The sequence below is a fragment of the Neophocaena asiaeorientalis genome, unplaced genomic scaffold, assembly GCF_003031525.2.
Source record: "Neophocaena asiaeorientalis asiaeorientalis breed wild unplaced genomic scaffold, Neophocaena_asiaeorientalis_V1.1 scaffold177, whole genome shotgun sequence".
Lineage (NCBI taxonomy): Eukaryota > Metazoa > Chordata > Mammalia > Artiodactyla > Phocoenidae > Neophocaena > Neophocaena asiaeorientalis.
Window position 1 is genome coordinate 14,017,082 of NW_020172779.1, and position 18,082 is coordinate 14,035,163.

General features: G+C 47.4%; 1 protein-coding gene across 1 annotated transcript in view; it reads right to left on the minus strand.

Moving 5' to 3' along the window:
- Positions 1-14,393, minus strand: part of ADCY8 (adenylate cyclase 8) — a 218,934-nt gene extending 204,541 nt beyond the window's left edge. Inside the window, exon 1 of the mRNA XM_024741236.1 lies at positions 13,437-14,393. Within this exon, the coding sequence (XP_024597004.1) occupies positions 13,437-14,393 (957 nt within the window). The remainder of the gene's footprint in view (positions 1-13,436) is intronic.
- Between the last annotated feature and the right edge of the window lie 3,689 nt (positions 14,394-18,082).

Below are 18,082 nucleotides of genomic sequence, written 5' to 3' on the forward strand. Positions count from 1 at the left end.
ACTGTTTGCACCCAGCACGCAGCGGTACTCCATAAATATTTATGCATGAAGGACTGAATGAAAGAATAAGTGAATGAATAACAGGGAGATGTAAAGGGCATGAGGCAAGCCAAGGGACTTAAACCCACCTGGTAAAGCGTCAGAAAACCCACTGCAGAGAAGGCGGGGTCTGTGCTGAATTCCAGAGCCTTTCTCCTCGAATTACCATTTGCGGGCTAGCAGTATCCAGCACCCGGGCACTTGTTTGAAATGCAGAATCCTGGGTTCCCCCTAAATCCAAAGATTTTACCAAGACCTCCATGTGATCCCAAAGCACATTAAAGTTTGTGAGCATTGGTCTCAAAAACACATGGGTTTAGCCAAGTGAAGCCCAGGAAAGGACCACTCAGGGCAGAGGACTCCAGGAAAAAGGGTGACTGTTTTGAAAATTAAGTTATAATAAAACATAAAAGGTATTGTGTGATTCTTTGTACCAGGCCCGGAACTAAATACTCTAAATACTAACTTGTGCGTATTATTTCATCTCTTCAATGATCTTCCGGCTTACTATGATTCTTCCCATTTTACAGCTAAAGAAAGTGAGGTACAGAAAGATTAAGGCCCTTGAGGGTGTCCTGAAATTAATAAATGGCAGATCTAGCCCAGGTGGTCTGAATCCACATCCTGCACTGTGATCTCCACACACTGACGCTCCTCCCGTGAGATGTGTAGGTCTGGGGCAGGGCAATGCTCAACACCGACGCTCTCCCACTGAAAACATCTTGCTCGAGGAACTGCTCGTCTTTTTGTCAAATCTGGTAACGTCTGCCTGCCCCTTCTCCATTACACACCTAATCTGAGTTCAGATTCTCAAACAAACAGACAATTACACCCAGACCATTTGTTCCTAAGCTGGCATGGGTCTTGAAGAAGGGGTACAGGGGAGGTTTCCTGGAGCTGGTGACACCTGAGCTGGCAGACAAGGAAGGAAGGAGCCAGAAGAATTGTTCCAGAAAAACATTCAGGCATAAGCCAGCATGAAGTACCCAGGAAACCCGGTGATGGGATTCCACTGTGGAACTTACCCAGTGGTGTGAGGTGGTGAGAATGCCAGCATTTGAGAGAAGCTCACCCTTGCGGGGTGGGGACGGCCTGGAGGAGCACGAGGGATGAAAAAATTGAGAAATCGTTGGGGAGGACATGCTGCACTAGAATGAAATGAGTAGGATGGAGAGATTTGGACAGATCCCAGCGATGGGAGATGAAACCATCAGGATTTCACAGAGATGCTGGGAGACTGGGAGTTGATTTTTGACTTGCTGAGACTGAGCTGCCTGGAGGCGTCCAGCAGGTCACGAAATACCCTGGTCTTCAGCGTAGCAGACAGAACAGGGTTGGAGATACAGATGTAGGACATGGGTGCATGGTCGTCAACTAAAGGAGGACGTGATGGCCCAGGGTGATGGGGAGACGTACGGGATGGGAATTTAAGAAGCCTCAACATTTAAGAGTTGAAGGGCAAGCCCTGAAAGCACTTGAGAAGGAAGAGTGTATGTAACCAGCACTAGACTCAGTGGTAGAGACACACCCGTGACTCAGGCACAACCCCTGCCTTTGTGAAACTCACAGCCTGGCTGGTGAGAGAGAGAGACGTGGAGACAAACAGCAGTACGGCCTGTGGCAGGAAGAATAGGCAGGTAGGGGTAATGTGGTCAAAGAAGGAGGAATATCTAGCTAGGTCTGGGTACTAGGAAAATCTTCATAATTCTGCATTTTCCCCCTACTCACAAAACCCTTTTAGGTATCAAGATAATTGTGCCTGAAGAAGCCAAAGCCATTTGGCCAATGTCACTGGGAGAAATTCATGGCAAAAACATGATGACAATTTGTAGTTTCTATGTTTTTAAGGAAATGTACTTACATAGTTTCAAAAATATCTCTCACTGTCCATAGGCACAGTTCACAGCTCCTCTCTGGCTGAAATGGCTTGGGCAGGGCCCCAAGAGCTGCACATGACGTCATTATTCACTTGGTAAGAGACAAAGGCTATATCTCTCTCATAAATTGGGAAGGGGGCCCTCTGTTCATTGGGCACTGACTGGTCCCATGATCCCACCCGCAAATGAGCTGACCATCACCAGTAGGCTAGGAAGACTCATTAAGTAATGGGGGACGTTTGATGCTGAACTTAGAAGAAAATAAGCCGGCTCTGATTGATTTTGATTTTGTTTCTTGAACGAATCGGCAGCAGGAAAGTGAACTAAGGGGGGATAATGCGTCACAGAACTGAAAACAGGCGACTTACTCATCACCTTTTTGGATGTCACGAAGACTGTTTTAGTTACTTGCACTGGGTTCCAATATGGAAAATCAGGCTTTATTTTTGCCTTTAGGCAGCCTAAAATGATAAACTGGTCCAGTTAGGGTACCAACTGGTCTTTAGGTGGTAGGTTTTAAGCTGTGGGAAATGGCAGACTAAGCAACTGTCGAGTTACTACGCTCAGCAAGGGCAACTGGTTCTCCTCCTAGGAGTGAGGCAGACCAGCCTGGCTGGCAAGGAGTGCCGGAGGCAGGTAGGAAGGTGGGAGTACCTCTTGCCCACAACTGCCCCTGTATGAATCCAGAGGCTGAACATCCACAGGTGACCAGAAGGGGGTACCACTGAGAGGTCAGGCCAAATAAATGATTTGGGGTAGTATACCACAAAGCAAAGACAGCCTGAGTGAGGTGCCGGTGCTGGGATTCAGAGCCAGGGCGCTAAAGAACCAAGAAGGAAGCCAATGAGGGGCTGAGACCCTCATTAATGCTTGGACTCTATTTTGCATGGATGGACCAGACCTCTTAAAATGTACGAATAAGCATGGATAATTTAGGTCCATGGCTTTTTAACTTCCTTCTTCCTTTTCTATCTCTTTTGTCTGAAATGATCTGGATAATGATTTGAATTTTTCTTCATGTTATCTACTATAACTTCCTTAACACGGGTCTAGCAAACACTCAGCTTGGGGCTTTCTGCCCAAAGCACTTCCTGGAATGACATTTGGTGTGCTTTTGCCTGTATTGACCAGAGAAACTGGTTTCTTTTCTCTCACTGGCTTTTTCACTGACTGTTTGACCGTGCGTGTTGGCGTGGGGTGGAGGGGGAGGAGGGGGCCATGTAATATTCATTCATTCCGTTCATTTATGAGTACGATATTTAGAACTGCCCACGTGCCGGGTACTATGCTAGGCGCTAAGAACACAACGACGAGAAGGGCACAATCCTTGACCTCAAGGGGCTCACAGCCTGGTAGGCACATGACGTGTTACGACGTTGCTCTGATCGTTGAAAATGCAGAGTGTAGCAATGTACCAAGGAGAGGGAATTGAGCCTTGCTTAAGCTCTTTGTCTGCCCACCTTGTGTGGCAATGGGCTGCCTGGGGCTCCAAGGCAGCTGTTCAGTTTTTAGCTGGGGTTACTGTGAACACAGAGCAACTAGGAGAGCCTGGAGCTGCAGACAAGCCTGACCTTCTCAACATGAGACAGATGCTCTCTTGTGCCATGTCTTCTGGTTACCAGGCTCGGGATGCCTTCAGTCTGTGATAAGGTGATGCTTACATAACTGACCTCCTGACTCTTCCCCAGGGTCCCTTTACATTCTTCCCTAGAAAGATCCACACCCATTTACAATTTTTTCTGAAGTCTGACCTTTCCTTTCACGCAACTCTTAAAAGAAATCCACTGCAGCTTCGATTTTTCATGCTTTAGAGGTCTGTAGTAAAAAGAGCCCAAGACCTGCATTTGTGTAAAATATTCACCGAATGCTGTGCTTCAGACGTGTTCTGAGAATCTGAGAATACAAACCTTCCTACCTCTGCATCAGAGTCACAAACTCCCTCCCCAAATCCATTCAAGTACCAGCCTCATTACAGCAACAACCCTGACTGTGGAGTACACAGCCGTGTCTCAATCCAGAACCCAACAGTCAGTCAACAAGTATTTGTTGAATAATCTTCCTACTCAGTCCTCATTCTCCCCTTCTTCCTAATGCAATCCTGATGTTCTGAGAAGCAGGAAAATCAAATCTACTTTTGCCATCCTTTCTTGCTGACGGAGGGGCCTTGGATCGGAATTCTGCTCCCCAAAATAGAGGCAGACATCACTGGGCAGGGGTCCCAGAGGAGCTCCTGAAAGGGCCGCCGACTCAGCGGGCAAATGCCTTTTAGGCATCTTGGCTTCTTGCCCTTTGCTCCTTGTCCTCTTTTTTTTTTTTTTTTTTTCCTGCTTGCAAAGTGGCTGTGATGGCTTAGAGATGCAACCGGTGGTTTCCATAGGACCTTGAGGAAAAGACCTCCCTGTATGGAATTCTCCTTTAGGCCATCCCTGATAGATTTCTGTACAGCTTTCCCTTGAAAAATCCCCATGCCAGGGAGCTCATCACTTCAAAAAGCAGCTCCCTGGGCAGGTCCATCTGTTACAAAGCCTTAGCTTTAGGTGAACCAAATCTCTCATGGTATAACCACCACCCATTGATCGTTATTCTGTCTTAGAGGACACATAAAATAAACAGTTTCTCTTTGTCATGGCAGTATCCCAAATATTTAGGACACCAACCATATCTCTTCTAGCCTTAGGCCTTGCAGGGTTTTTCTTTTTCTTTTTTTGATTCTGTTCTGTTTTGCTGTATTTCTTATTCCCATGTTCTGAGTTAAAGGAATACATATATTTTGACGATGCATTCCCTAATCCTTAGTCGTCTCTATTTTATAAGCAGTCATGTGTATTCAGCACATAATCACACAGAAAAAAGGAGAAAGGATTCTGAAATGGTTTACTCCAGTCAACTGGAAAACCAGCTGACACAGGACGAGGATGTAGTTTATAAGACAGCTCAACAAAATAATTCTTGTTACATGTGAACATTTTATACTGGTATGCTCTTTATATAAAGATGACAGTTTTAAAAATTTACTCATTAAAAAAAACCCAAACATTAATACGATTTAATTTCATACTTAGCTCACGTCTTCACCATGTCCATTTTTATCATTTTCTGATTTAGGAGAATTTTGTGTTTCAAAGATATTTTGCAATTCCTAACACCCGAGTTAGGCATATAAGTCAGGAAGTGGGGTGGAAGGGAAAGAAAACCCCAGTGACTAATGAATGTGCAAAAGGTATTACACATATTAAAAGACGTGATCTAGCTGAGAATGAAATTCAAATACTGAATCACAAACATGCCCAGTCAGAGGCCAGTGCAGAGATATCAAAGAAACAAGGAAATGCGGTTTCTCTGACAACACATTGAGTTATACTCCCAGTTCATTGGTTGAGAAGGTGGTCACACAGTTGCATTCACTGGTAGAATGGCTTTTATTCCCCTTGGGAGATGGCCAGGCCTCCCCTGGAATGTCTGGGACAGCAACGGTTAATTAATCTACCCTGCATTCTTCTGTACCCTGCAGAGCTGACTGTGAAAAATCTTGGAGCGAGAAAAGCTGGCTTCTGAAGTAGCTGCTTAAGTGACCTGACTTCTTAAAATAGTCCTTCATAAACAAACTCACATGATCTAATTGGCGTGTATAAATCCAATTATGTTTCCTGGGAAAGCACAGGGAAGATTATCTGGCTGGGTAGACTAACGTTCTTCTACTCCAGCCCCAAGAAAACGCTGCGGGAGAAATCATTTACAGAACTGATTCTCTCGCTAACTGAGGGTCAGACCTAAATATCCCAGAAATTTGCCTACATTCTGCTTTCGGTACCTTGCATTCCAGAGAAAGCAAAGAACATGCTACAGAGCAATATGCCTAGGGAACCGATACGCCATCCAACTGCATATTCTAGACCTCCTGGTCTCTCACAGCATCCATATAATGCCCATCCTTGGTGAGAGGAAAGGTTTGAGATGAATGCTGCAAGTGTCTCCTATGTTCTGAAAACAAACACATGCAGCATCAACTCAAATAGACACACTTGCGAAATGAATAAATTAGCATCCTCAGAAATATTTAGACAACAGTGAAGTATCACAGCAGCGCGACTGTAGTAGTGTCCTTTGATTATACGTTGCCAGCAGCACTGAATTTGGGATCAACTTTTTTTTTTTTAATCTTTCCTTTTAATGCTTGGTTTCACTTATTTTTGATGAGCTCTTAAAATGCCATCAATCATCAAGGTGTAAATGTGACTAATGCATTTGTCCTACTTAGCATGACACAGCAACAGCTGCTCCAGAAATAAAGTCCTCCCAGTCTTCCCAGTTCCAACCTAATTATGCTCCGACCCACTGAAAGCAGTCAGGTGACATTACCGGGTAGGAAGAAAAACAAATTCATTATGCAGTCTTGCAAAGGCCACACCACACGTCGTTTTACAACACCCTCTGAATACACAGACGCCAAGCCTATTGGCAACTCCAGGGCAAAGGTGTCTACAGATCAGGGCTGAAGGGATTTAGTTTGTCATTTCAGATGCCATTAAAAATATCCTTTGCAAAGCCTACTCTCCATCACAAAAAACCAAAAAAAAAAGGGAAAGGAAAGGAAGGAAGGAAAAGAGAACCAAAAAGGACAGTCTCTCGGTATTTTTCACAAGTAAGAGAGAATAATATTTCCATTTCTGGGCATTCAGAGGAACCCCTTGGGAATGTTGACACACAAATCTGCTTTTGAAAGTCATTTTCTGACAGGCTGGGATGTTGCAATTATTTTTTTTTAAAGCCTATATGAATTTGCCAAAGGAAAATGTACAGAAATGGAGGTATTTGTCATTTTAAAAAATGCACATCATAACTAGTGAGGTGCGTTAAATAGGACCCCAGTTACACTCATTTAATGGACATTTGTGTTTCCTGAAGTATCTACCTTGATATCAAATACCAAATTGAGATGATTTAAATTACATGTCATTTGCTGTACATTAAATAGTCCTAAGATTCCTTTTATTTGATTTGAGTTAGCAGACATAGACAAAGGACATATAATACACACATATGTTTAAATTTTACACATGGGGAGAGAGATGTTGGTAATTCCATTATACTCACTTTGACTTTACTGTGAAGTTAACCCTTCATTTAAATGATCAGAAACGCATGTTAAAGCACATGCAAAGCCTACTTCTCTCCTGACCCCCACCTGCTCATACCATACACCACTCTCTTACCTGGCATAAACGGTGCATTTTCCCCAAAAGGATTTTTTAAAGGCCAAATGGCAAGCTAAAAATCCCTCGTTATTAATCAAGTTTAATGACCATGATTTAATTAGCATTCTTCTGGCTCTAGTCTTTTCTGTTTCGTTTGGATGTGTGTAAGACAAGGAAGAAAAGGCTGCTGCTTGAGAATTTCAAATCTGACAGCATGACCTTGAGCACTAACTCACCTGGATTTGTATACGTGGCTGCCTTTGCTCATAGAGCTACCTTGGAGAAATCACCTCCATTCTGACACTTCTGCTTATATGCCTCACCAAGAGGTACAGAGGGCTAATTAGCCACTAGCTGTGACATTTTAGAATCCCCAAGAGGGAAGCATCCTGCAGCAGTCTTTGTAGTTAAATATTGCTGCCTCTCAGTTTTCCAATAACTAAATGATCTTTATCATCTTATCACTAATGAGCTGAAGAATGAGATGAATTTCAAACGTTAGGCAGCTCGTACTATTGTCACCAGCAGTTAAGACAGAATCAAATGCTAACTACAGCAACAGAGCTTAGAATGTATCTCCCTGGTGAGAGAACCTACCAAATACAACCTTATCATTAATATTTTCTTTATACACATAATGTCATTTAGTAATGAATTTTTAGATGGGTAAATTGAACTGGCAAGAGAAACAATTTGTTTAAGAAGTGGAAAATTCTGTGTCGTAGAGAGAATCTGGACAAAGGCACTACTGTCTGTGGCTTGAATCACATAATGAAGCTGATTTAACTTGAAATGGGTGAGGCTCCCCAAGGAAGGAATACCTACAGCCCTAGTGCTACCTGTAGCTGAACTTTCTCAGGGGGAAAGGAAAAGGAATCCTTTGAATTGGGCTTTGAACCTTCTCAGGGTTCCTCAGTAATTCCAGTGCCACTTAGACCTAGAAAATACACGGGGATCACATCTGCCCTGGACAAGAACCTCTTTGGGTGGGAAGTTCACGACTTTCGTCTAACTGTTCACTGAGTGGAGAAAACAGAAACCATTTCTTTGCTGATAGCAAGGGACCTCCTGGTTGGCCCTTTTAAGGTTCTACCTCGTATCCACAGTGGAAAGTACGCGATAGATAAATGAATACAGGGCGTTCTCTCTTCATATAGGGCATCTGCAGAGACCTGCAGCTTGGTTGTTACCCTGTCAAGCCACAGATATAATTTTCTTCCAGAGGGAAAGAGGAGAAGCCGATTCTCAAGCTTGGGTTAGAGAAGGCAATTATCAACTCATTTGTTCCTTTTGAAAATGGCATTTTCAGTGAAGTGAAACAGCCGCTGAGGTGTGTTTACTGTATCCTCATTCTAGCTTCCTGCTTCTTGAAAATGTTAAGTTAAACATGAGCCATCCTCTTAATGGGAATCAAGATTAATGTAGAGAAAGAAGATACGCCAGTGTTTATGGCTTTCAGTTGACAAGTTTATATCCCACTGAGCAAGACGATGAGCTAGCTACACAGAGCCTGTTCCCAGCAACTCAATCACTTTCCCCTTAGGATTGCCCTTTGGCTTTTTCATTAATTGTTAATTCGTGGGCTATACGGGGTATTACTCTCTTGAGTAGTGAAACAGGTACCTCTCGCTCTTGAGTCATTTCAAACGCTTATGTTTTTAGAAGGATACCCTCTGAAAGGTTGCTGAAGAATGACTGGCTCTGAGCTAGGATTTGAATCCTGACCTCACCATCTGTCAGGTTTATCATCTTTGGGATGTGCCTTTAAAATTTCTAAGAAACTGTCATTTCTTCTCTGAAATAAAAGTGAAGGATGATACCATCAGTTTGTTATCACTAGATGTGATCATGTATGTAAAGGCTCTTGGTTACATGTAAAATATTGTACAGATGTAAAGAGTTATTATTGCGCTTTGATTTCTCCAAAGGTGTTTACGTGTAAAAGACTGCTTTACACACATTTACGTGTGTATGTGTGTAGAAGGCTTTCACCAACACAACGTCAGGGGACCTGGCTATTTTCTAATATTGTTTATGCAGTGAGTACTCTTGTTCATTCAGTGACTGAGTGCCTACCACGTGCCTGGCATTTTTCTAGGTGCTGAGGATAAAAGGATAAACACGATAGACGACGTCTTTGCTCTTACACGGTGTTTACATTCTTGTGGGGTGTGGGGCTGGGGGAAGAAACACAATAAATATAGACTAGTCAGATAATTTCAGATGGTATATGTGTTCTGGAGAAAATAAGACATGTCACGTACTAGGGAGTGGCATTTGAACTGAGTCTGGAATATTGAGAACGCGTCAGTCATGTGAAGACCTGGCAAATATTGTTCTAGGCAGCAGTCACAAAGCCTAAGAAGTGAAGAAGTGGGAAAGAGCTTGGGATATTTGAAAGACAAGAAAATAGAGAGTATATTTGGAGGCTGAGGAGTAGAAGAGACAGAAATATAATTGGCGAGAGAAGTAGCACCAACTTACAGAGGATCCAGTAGGCCATGGTAAGGAGTTAGGATTTTATTCCAGTTTCTAACCGAGGTCGTTAGCAGGTGTTAAGTATGTCTTGTATGTCACCAAACAGGGAAAACCAAACAATGCTGATTTTTAAAATTCACAGATTTTTTTTTTTTTTTAAAGCGATTAATTCTCTACTTTATCCACCTACAAGGTCTAGGAAAGACACTTGAACCTCTAGAGGGCGCCAAAGGAAAACCTTTTGTGGCCAAAGCCGCAAAGGTTCTTTCAGCACCTAAAATCAGAGGAGAGCGCTCTGCTTGTTCCTTCAGAGTCTGGCAAAAGGTGACACCTTATGAAAAGATTGTTCATCTACATTTGCCACCCAAACAGAAAGTTGAATGAGCTTGGTATACATACACCAGGACGCTGGTTTTCACGCTAAAGGATTGTTTATGATGGGGTGGGAGTAGGAAGACATTTGAGGGTTATTTTTAATCTTCTCCCATCTGGTAGTATTTGAGTGGAGCATAAAACAAATATGGAGCCAAAATTTACTTTCTGGATTCATTTGGCAAGAAAAGTGTCTCTATACTTAGGACTTTGAAAATATTCATAATTTGCTACTTAGGATGTTATTCTAAATACTATTCCAAAGTTACTTGACAAAGTCTTTTAGTAATGTGTACCAAGGAAGGCTACTGCATGAGAAGCAATGGGTTATGACAAATGGAATTTTCTGCAAATGGTCAGATAGCTATGATGTATTACGAAAACGACTTACAGTGAGAGAAGAGAAGGGGAAGGAAGAAGGAGAAGGAGACAGAAAAGATGAGAAAGGGAAAAAAGGGAACAGGAGCAAGGAGAGGTCAGCTGACGTCTAGGTACATAATAAAGAAAATGCAAAACAGAAGGAGAGAAATTGGAAGAAAGGGAGAGATTCAGAGGACACTCGGGTTCAAATCCACGTGTAAACAAGATTCAGAAACACAGTTGAAATATAATATTATATAATCCCAAATTGAGACTTTATCATATATGGGTATTAAAGGTTCATGATGATTCTGAGAAAACATTATGTTTTTTTGTAATCCTTTTTTTCTTTTATAAATTTATTTATTTATTTTTGGCTGCACTGGGTCTTCGTTGTGCGCGCGGGCTTTCTCTAGTTGTGGCCAGCAGGGGGCTACTCTTTGTTGCCATGCCCGGGCTTCTCACTGCGGTGGCTTCTCTTGTTGAGGAGCACGGGCTCTAAGTGTGTGGGCTTCAAAAGTTGTGGCTCGCGGGCTCTAGAGCGCGGACTCAGTAGTTGTGGCGCACAGGCTTATTTGCTCTGCGGCGGCATGTGGGAATCTTCCTGGACCAGGGATCGAACTCGTGTCCCCTGCATTGGCAGGCAGATTCTTAACCACTACACCACCAGGGAAATCCCTCATTATTGTTTTTAATAAGAAAAATTCAACGGGTCAGACCTTACTTACAGAGGCTCTCATCCCCCCATTTCATGCCTGATGATCATAGCCATGTACTTCATATGCTCTTTGCTCTACCCAGGGAGACTTCAAAAAGCACCGTTAAGAGCAGCTAACCAGATAAGTACCCTAAGCAAATGGATATAGAGCCATCGGAGAAGAGAGAGAATCCCAAATCAACTAGGAGTCCAGCAGGTCAACGATGGGTAAAGCACTCTGACGGTACCAGCGCCCTAAAAGTCATGAGCAGTTTTCATAGGTGTTGCACCTGTTTATCCTAAGAACCATCTATTCAAACCAGACTGCAAGAGGAGCCTCTGATGTCCAAGCACCTCTCATCAGCTTTTTACTTGAAAACACTCCAGCTGATACATTTCCCTCATTTTTATGGAGAAGTTCCCATAAAACTCTCTTGTTAGCCCCATTCACTCTCTTGTTACCCACCAGACATTTGGCCAAGAAAGTGCCAGATCATTAATTATCAATTGATTTCAAGGAATTTAAACAATAGAGTCATCATCTAACTCCTCATTCACAGACAGTGAGGACTTTGTTCACAGAAACACATCCATTTTTAATGGGGAAAGATAGGAAGAAAGGGGGAGAAAGGAGAAAGCGACCTAAAGAGTCAGGTTCCACCTAAATATTTCAAACCATCTACATCAAAACGCCCCCTTTCAATCAAGCAAAACTTGCATTCTCTGCCAATGACATGCTTGCTCCCCCTCTCCACCAGCCCCAAAAGTCCTGAGGTTGATTTATTCAAAGCACTGGGGTTGGATCCTGTAGCAAGAGAAGATAGCACCTAGGGTCCCCAAGGCAATAAAGAAAAAAAACGAGTGTCACAGGCTTGTCTGAAGGACTTAGTGAGATAGCTTAAGTAAGGTACCCAGCACCAGCTATTAGTATGCGTTTGAAGCAGGCAGATTCTTAACCACTACACCACCAGGGAAATCCCTCATTATTGTTTTTAATAAGAAAAATTCAACGGGTCAGACCTTACTTACAGAGGCTCTCATCCCCCCATTTCATGCCTGATGATCATAGCCATGTACTTCATATGCTCTTTGCTCTACCCAGGGAGACTTCAAAAAGCACCGTTAAGAGCAGCTAACCAGATAAGTACCCTAAGCAAATGGATATAGAGCCATCGGAGAAGAGAGAGAATCCCAAATCAACTAGGAGTCCAGCAGGTCAACGATGGGTAAAGCACTCTGACGGTACCAGCGCCCTAAAAGTCATGAGCAGTTTTCATAGGTGTTGCACCTGTTTATCCTAAGAACCATCTATTCAAACCAGACTGCAAGAGGAGCCTCTGATGTCCAAGCACCTCTCATCAGCTTTTTACTTGAAAACACTCCAGCTGATACATTTCCCTCATTTTTATGGAGAAGTTCCCATAAAACTCTCTTGTTAGCCCCATTCACTCTCTTGTTACCCACCAGACATTTGGCCAAGAAAGTGCCAGATCATTAATTATCAATTGATTTCAAGGAATTTAAACAATAGAGTCATCATCTAACTCCTCATTCACAGACAGTGAGGACTTTGTTCACAGAAACACATCCATTTTTAATGGGGAAAGATAGGAAGAAAGGGGGAGAAAGGAGAAAGCGACCTAAAGAGTCAGGTTCCACCTAAATATTTCAAACCATCTACATCAAAACGCCCCCTTTCAATCAAGCAAAACTTGCATTCTCTGCCAATGACATGCTTGCTCCCCCTCTCCACCAGCCCCAAAAGTCCTGAGGTTGATTTATTCAAAGCACTGGGGTTGGATCCTGTAGCAAGAGAAGATAGCACCTAGGGTCCCCAAGGCAATAAAGAAAAAAAACGAGTGTCACAGGCTTGTCTGAAGGACTTAGTGAGATAGCTTAAGTAAGGTACCCAGCACCAGCTATTAGTATGCGTTTGACAAATATTGATTCCTTCGAGAACTGAGGATTTGTGGCGCAAAGACACAGAGAAACCTAACTCAGAATCTCAGAGTCCCTTAGGACACCCTGCTGTAACTCTCATGAGTAAAGCTGCTAAGGAGTGGGTCGCCTTCTAAATCGGGATGCTCCCCTCCCTTTCTGTCTTTTGCTCCAGAGACTGACGGCAGCTCCTGGGGGATGTATGAGGGGCAAAAGGAAGACTACTTCTTAGCTGATGTCAGAGAATTACTCACAGAATCAGAGTAGAAGGGTAGAGATGATAGAAACTTTAGAGATCATTTAGTTTCAGTTCCTCTAGAGCAATGGCATCCCACGAACACCCGGGACCTCCTAGGTGCAAGGCACTGTGTCGGGCTGGGGGAGGGGACTCAAAGGGAGAGAGGCAAACCTGCCTCTTAGAAAAGCGATTTCGAAAGAACCCCGGGGAGTCAGGGGACGAGCAAGGCAGGCAGGAGTTACCTGGTTGATGGAAATGACCGCCAGCCTGGGGATGACCCCTTGGAGGACCACCTGCAGTAACGACGTGCCCAGGCCAGCCAGGATGGCCCAGGTGAGCGGCAGCGGCAGCATGCTGTAGGTGGCGAAGAGTGTAAAGAGCACGTAGCCAATGCCGTCTCCCAGGAGCCCATAGCCCAGACCTGCTGCTAAGATCTGGGTGGTCATGGCCACCCAGGTGACCACGCCGCTGTACTGCAGGTAGGTGTGCGAGGTGGTGTCCTTCCTGACCACCACCAAGGCGCAGATCACCACCTCTATGCCCGTGAAGAAGCCCAGCAGCATGCCCTTGAGCGGGTCCATGGGGGCCGAGGCCAGGCTCAAGTGGAGAACCAAGAGGGTGAGTTTGGTCAGCACGTCCAGCACGTTCATCACCACCTCCGATTTGCGCCTCTGGCCCAGGAAATAGCGCTGGTAGAGGCGCTCCAGATCCCGGGACTTGAAGGAGTTGCGCAGGGTGGGGAAAATGACCCCTCGGTAGCTATAACCCCCCTTGAGGAAGAAATCCGAGTTGCTCGGGGCGCAGTCGAGGTGCAGGAAGCCCAGGTCGCCCGCGCCCCCGCTGCCGCCGCCGCCGCCGCTGCCGCTGCGTTCCGGGAAGACTTTGGTGCAGCCGGGGCTGTGCGCTCTCTCCCCGGGGCCCAGCGCGTAGAGGGGAAGCGCCGAGTCGCCGGCCAGCTGCGACGCGTGGTGGTTGGGGCCGCCGCCTACAGGGTCCGAGGCTTTGCTGGAGCTTCTGCTCCCGCCGCCGCTGCCCCGGTGCCCGTGAACGAAGCGCTGCTCGGTGATGTGCCGCACCGCCGTTTGCCACAGCAGCCGCTGCGGCCGGGAGCCGCTCCCGCCGTCGCCGGCCGGGGGCGTCGGGTGAATGGTGTAGAGCTCCTCGCTGCCGCTAAGGCAGCGCACATCGGAGAGCTCCATGGCGCCGGGCCGCTGGGAGGGAGGCGCAGAACCTGCGGGAGGCCGCGGCGGGAGGGGGTCCCGAAAGACCCAAAGGCGGCCTGGTGGGAGCTTGGCGGCGAGCCCTTCTATCCCCAGCCGCCCTGGGCAGGAGGTCCCCGCACGTCAGGTCATAGTGCGCCCCGGGCCAAAGGGCGTCTGGAAGACCGCCGCAGACCCCTGCGTCCTCGCGCGTCGCACTCCCGCCAGCCCGCGCAGCTTGGGTGCGTGGCAGCGAGGGCTATTTGTCCGCAGAAGCCGCGGCGCTCTGAGCCACGCAGCCCCCTTCCCGGCCTCTGGCTTCCTGGCTGGGTCTCGACTCAGCGTCTTGTCGTTGCCTTTGCTCTCCAAGAGGCGCCCAGGCGCCTGGGCTCCGTGCTTCAGCTGCGCGCCGGGCGGGTCCTGGCTGCGGCACTGGGCTCGGGACGCCCACGACTCGGCGGCTGCAGGGGGGGCTGGTCGGGGGTGACCGGCAGCGCAGATGGGTGCGAAGTTAGCAGCTCTGGCTGGAACAGAGTCCTTCGGAGAACTCCATTGCGCCGGGATGGGGAGCCGGGGCGGAGCTGGGGGCGGGGGTAATGAAGGGGGAGGAGTGGGGGACAGTGAGGTGGCAGGTGCCCAGCGGGAGGATTGGCGAGGTGGTAGCCTCAGCGCTAACAAGTCACCAAACAGTTAATTTGGAAGTGCGGGTGTGCTGAGGCTCCCTCCCGCGTTCATTTCTGGCTGTCTCCACTTCCTGAGCGAAGACTGACAGCGCAGCGCTGGCTCTGGCCCGACGCATCCCTCGGGGAAGGGGGAGGGCCTCAGGGTCCCAGTCGCGGCTACAAGACGAAGTCAGCCTTTCCAGCTGTGTTTCTGAGGGGTCGCAGCACAAGATTCTCACCCCCTTCACTTCGCTCGTTGGAATCCCTTTGGCCCGGAGCTGAGAGGTGCAGGAGGCGAGGGCAGGAAAAAAGTGGGGAGGGCTCCAAAGCCAACAGCTCCGAGGGCGAGGAGAAGCCACTGGTGCAGGTCGCTGAGGCTAAGAACCGTAGCTTGGTGGGTGCGGCGGGTGTGAGGTTTGGGCGAGAAGGGAGGCCCGAGGCCGCGGGAAAGTCGCCTGAGTCGCCGCCGGATCCAGGGGAGCGCCGCGTGCCACCCTGGCGCTCTGAAGCGCGCTGCGGGCGCCGGGCGTCAGGGAAGAATTTGGAGACCTGTCTGAGCTGTTGGACACCGGAGGAGACTTAGACCCGCCCCCACGCCAAGCCACGCCCCCGGAACGGGGCGGGGGCGGAGTGGCGGTGGTGGCTTGGACCTGGCGCCCTGAGCTGGCCAGGACGCCCCAGGTCTTCAAGGCAGCGGCACGGGCAGACCGCGTGGGAGAGAACGATGGGGTTCGGGGGGCGGGCGGGGCGGGCGCCCCCGACCAGCCCCCGGCGTGGAGATGCAGCGCTCCAGCTGGCCGAGCTGGCCGGTTCCAACGCTGTTCTTTTTTAGGAACTGGCTTTGGTCCTGTGCAGGTGCGGAGCCAGGACTCGTAAGCCGCTTTGCCCACGGACTCTGAGAGCCCAGCGCGAAGGCATAGAAGGTCTCCTTTACGCTCTCCCCACTGGGGAGTCTTTTGGCAAAGCCAACTTTCGGGCTAAAAGCAAAATACCTCCAAGAAGCCGCGATTGCAGAGGCCGGCAGCTTCCTGAGGGAGTCTCTTTACTACACCAATCCGGAGGGATGGAGAGCGCGAGGCATTAGAATGCGAGGGCCCTCGGAGGGCCAAGTTTCTCCCCGCTTACAGTAGGGGTCGAGAACGGAGGGCGTGGGGAAGGCATTTCCAGCCGCCCTCTCGAGCCCGGTTTCCCGCCCGCCGAGCTCCGGCGAGCAGTTGCGGACAAAGCCCCTGGCGGAGCTCGGGGCAGATCCAGGCGCGACACGGTGGGCACGTGGTGTCTGCGCCCGCGCCGGGCCGAGCAGGGGCTCCGGGCGCCGGGTCCGCCGGAAGCGCCTTAGTCCCGAGCCCGGCTGCATGTGGCGGAGCCACGGTGGAACTGCGGCTTCAGCCGGTGGAGCCCTGGCCCTGAGCACAGTCAGCTAATGGCCAATGACGTCAGGCCCTGGGCGCTTTCGCGGCTCCCCATGGCTTCCCTTGAAAGCACCAAAGACCTCCACGCTGTTCCCTCAGGCCCCCCTGGGCGGACGATTTCCCCTGCTTTCCCTAGGAGAAACTCCCCTCCCTTTGCTTGCCCTGGGCAAGAATATCTTTCCCGATCTCCCACGAGATTGCATTATTTCCTTTTTAAGTCTTTCTTTTCCACACACACAGGTTTCAGTTTAAACCCAGAACTGGTCAACTACCTTGCACATAGAATCCCCCCAAAAGTAGAAAGAAGACTCAACATTTTCCCCAATCTACCTTAACAGTAGATTTCTGGGATGTCATACACACCCTGGAAAAGACTCCTTTAATCCTAATCCCTTAGAGTTGCACTCTACAACTACACCGCTCAAGAAAGGAAACAAAATTAAATGCTCAATTTTGAATTGAAAGAAGGTCGATTCTATCTTTAACCCAGTTTGTAGATGAATTAACTTGTTAACAAAGTAAAGGTATCCCAGAATAGCTGGACTATTCCATGGGGCTGGAACTTAAGGGCAAAGCGCTTTCCCCAAAACTCGGTTTTGCAGTTATCTAGACCTTAATGAAATAATCCCAGGTATTACATCCTTGAGAAAGAAATGCTACTTGCTTCTCCCTTCCTAAATTCCTTGGACTCTGCCTGGCCAGCTCTCCTGAAACTCTAGGGTGGGTAATCAATATCTTGACTTGAGGCAGGGAGTCCAAATAGGGCAGAGGGCTGGGTGGGAGAGGGAGGTGGGTTCCTGCAGACCCTATGCCAGGATGTGTGTGGGGAGCTGTGTCCTGATCTGCAGGCATAGCCCCAAGTCATCTGTGCTAATGAGCATATTAGTAAACTTGGCAGTGGAAGACACACCTCTTTTTTTTTTCTCAATTCTTTCTCCTTGGGAGCCTGAGAGCTCAGCCTGAATAAATGAGGGGTTGAATGCAGATGGAACTTTCCTATGAAAATCTTCCTCCTGGACATATCCCAGGATGATTTATTCAGCAGCAAAAGGAGGCTTGCCAAGGAGGGGGAGATTGGACCCAATCAGATAAAATGACTCAGGCTGATGAATGAGCATAGCATGCTACAGAAAGACGCTCAAAGAATTTCCTGAACTCAGAGGTTGAAACTAACATATCAGGGAGAAAACATTGCATCTGGTGTACTGACTCCTCTGAAAGTTCCTTTGCTGTAGGGCCGTTAGGGCATGTTGTTTGAAAATAAGAGCATAGATGACACAATTAGATTCAAATGTTATTCTTCTTGTTGGGGTGGCACAGTGCCGTTCAGACACCCCCAAGTTCTGTTTTTGAATGACAGCATTGGTTCAGTACACATATCAAGAGGCTTTTGGGAATCTGCAAACCACCAAATGATTATCACTTAAAACAAGCGAAGTCAACACACTGCTTTGAGGCTATAATGGACCTCTCATTCATGGTCCTCTCATGGACCTTAATTAAGTCAATTAAGTTCACTTAATTCCTTGCATATTTATTATGGCTGGATCTTGACTATGTTCCCGAGACAGTATTTTGCCAACTCAATGTCTTTTTGTACACAGTTCCCTCCTCT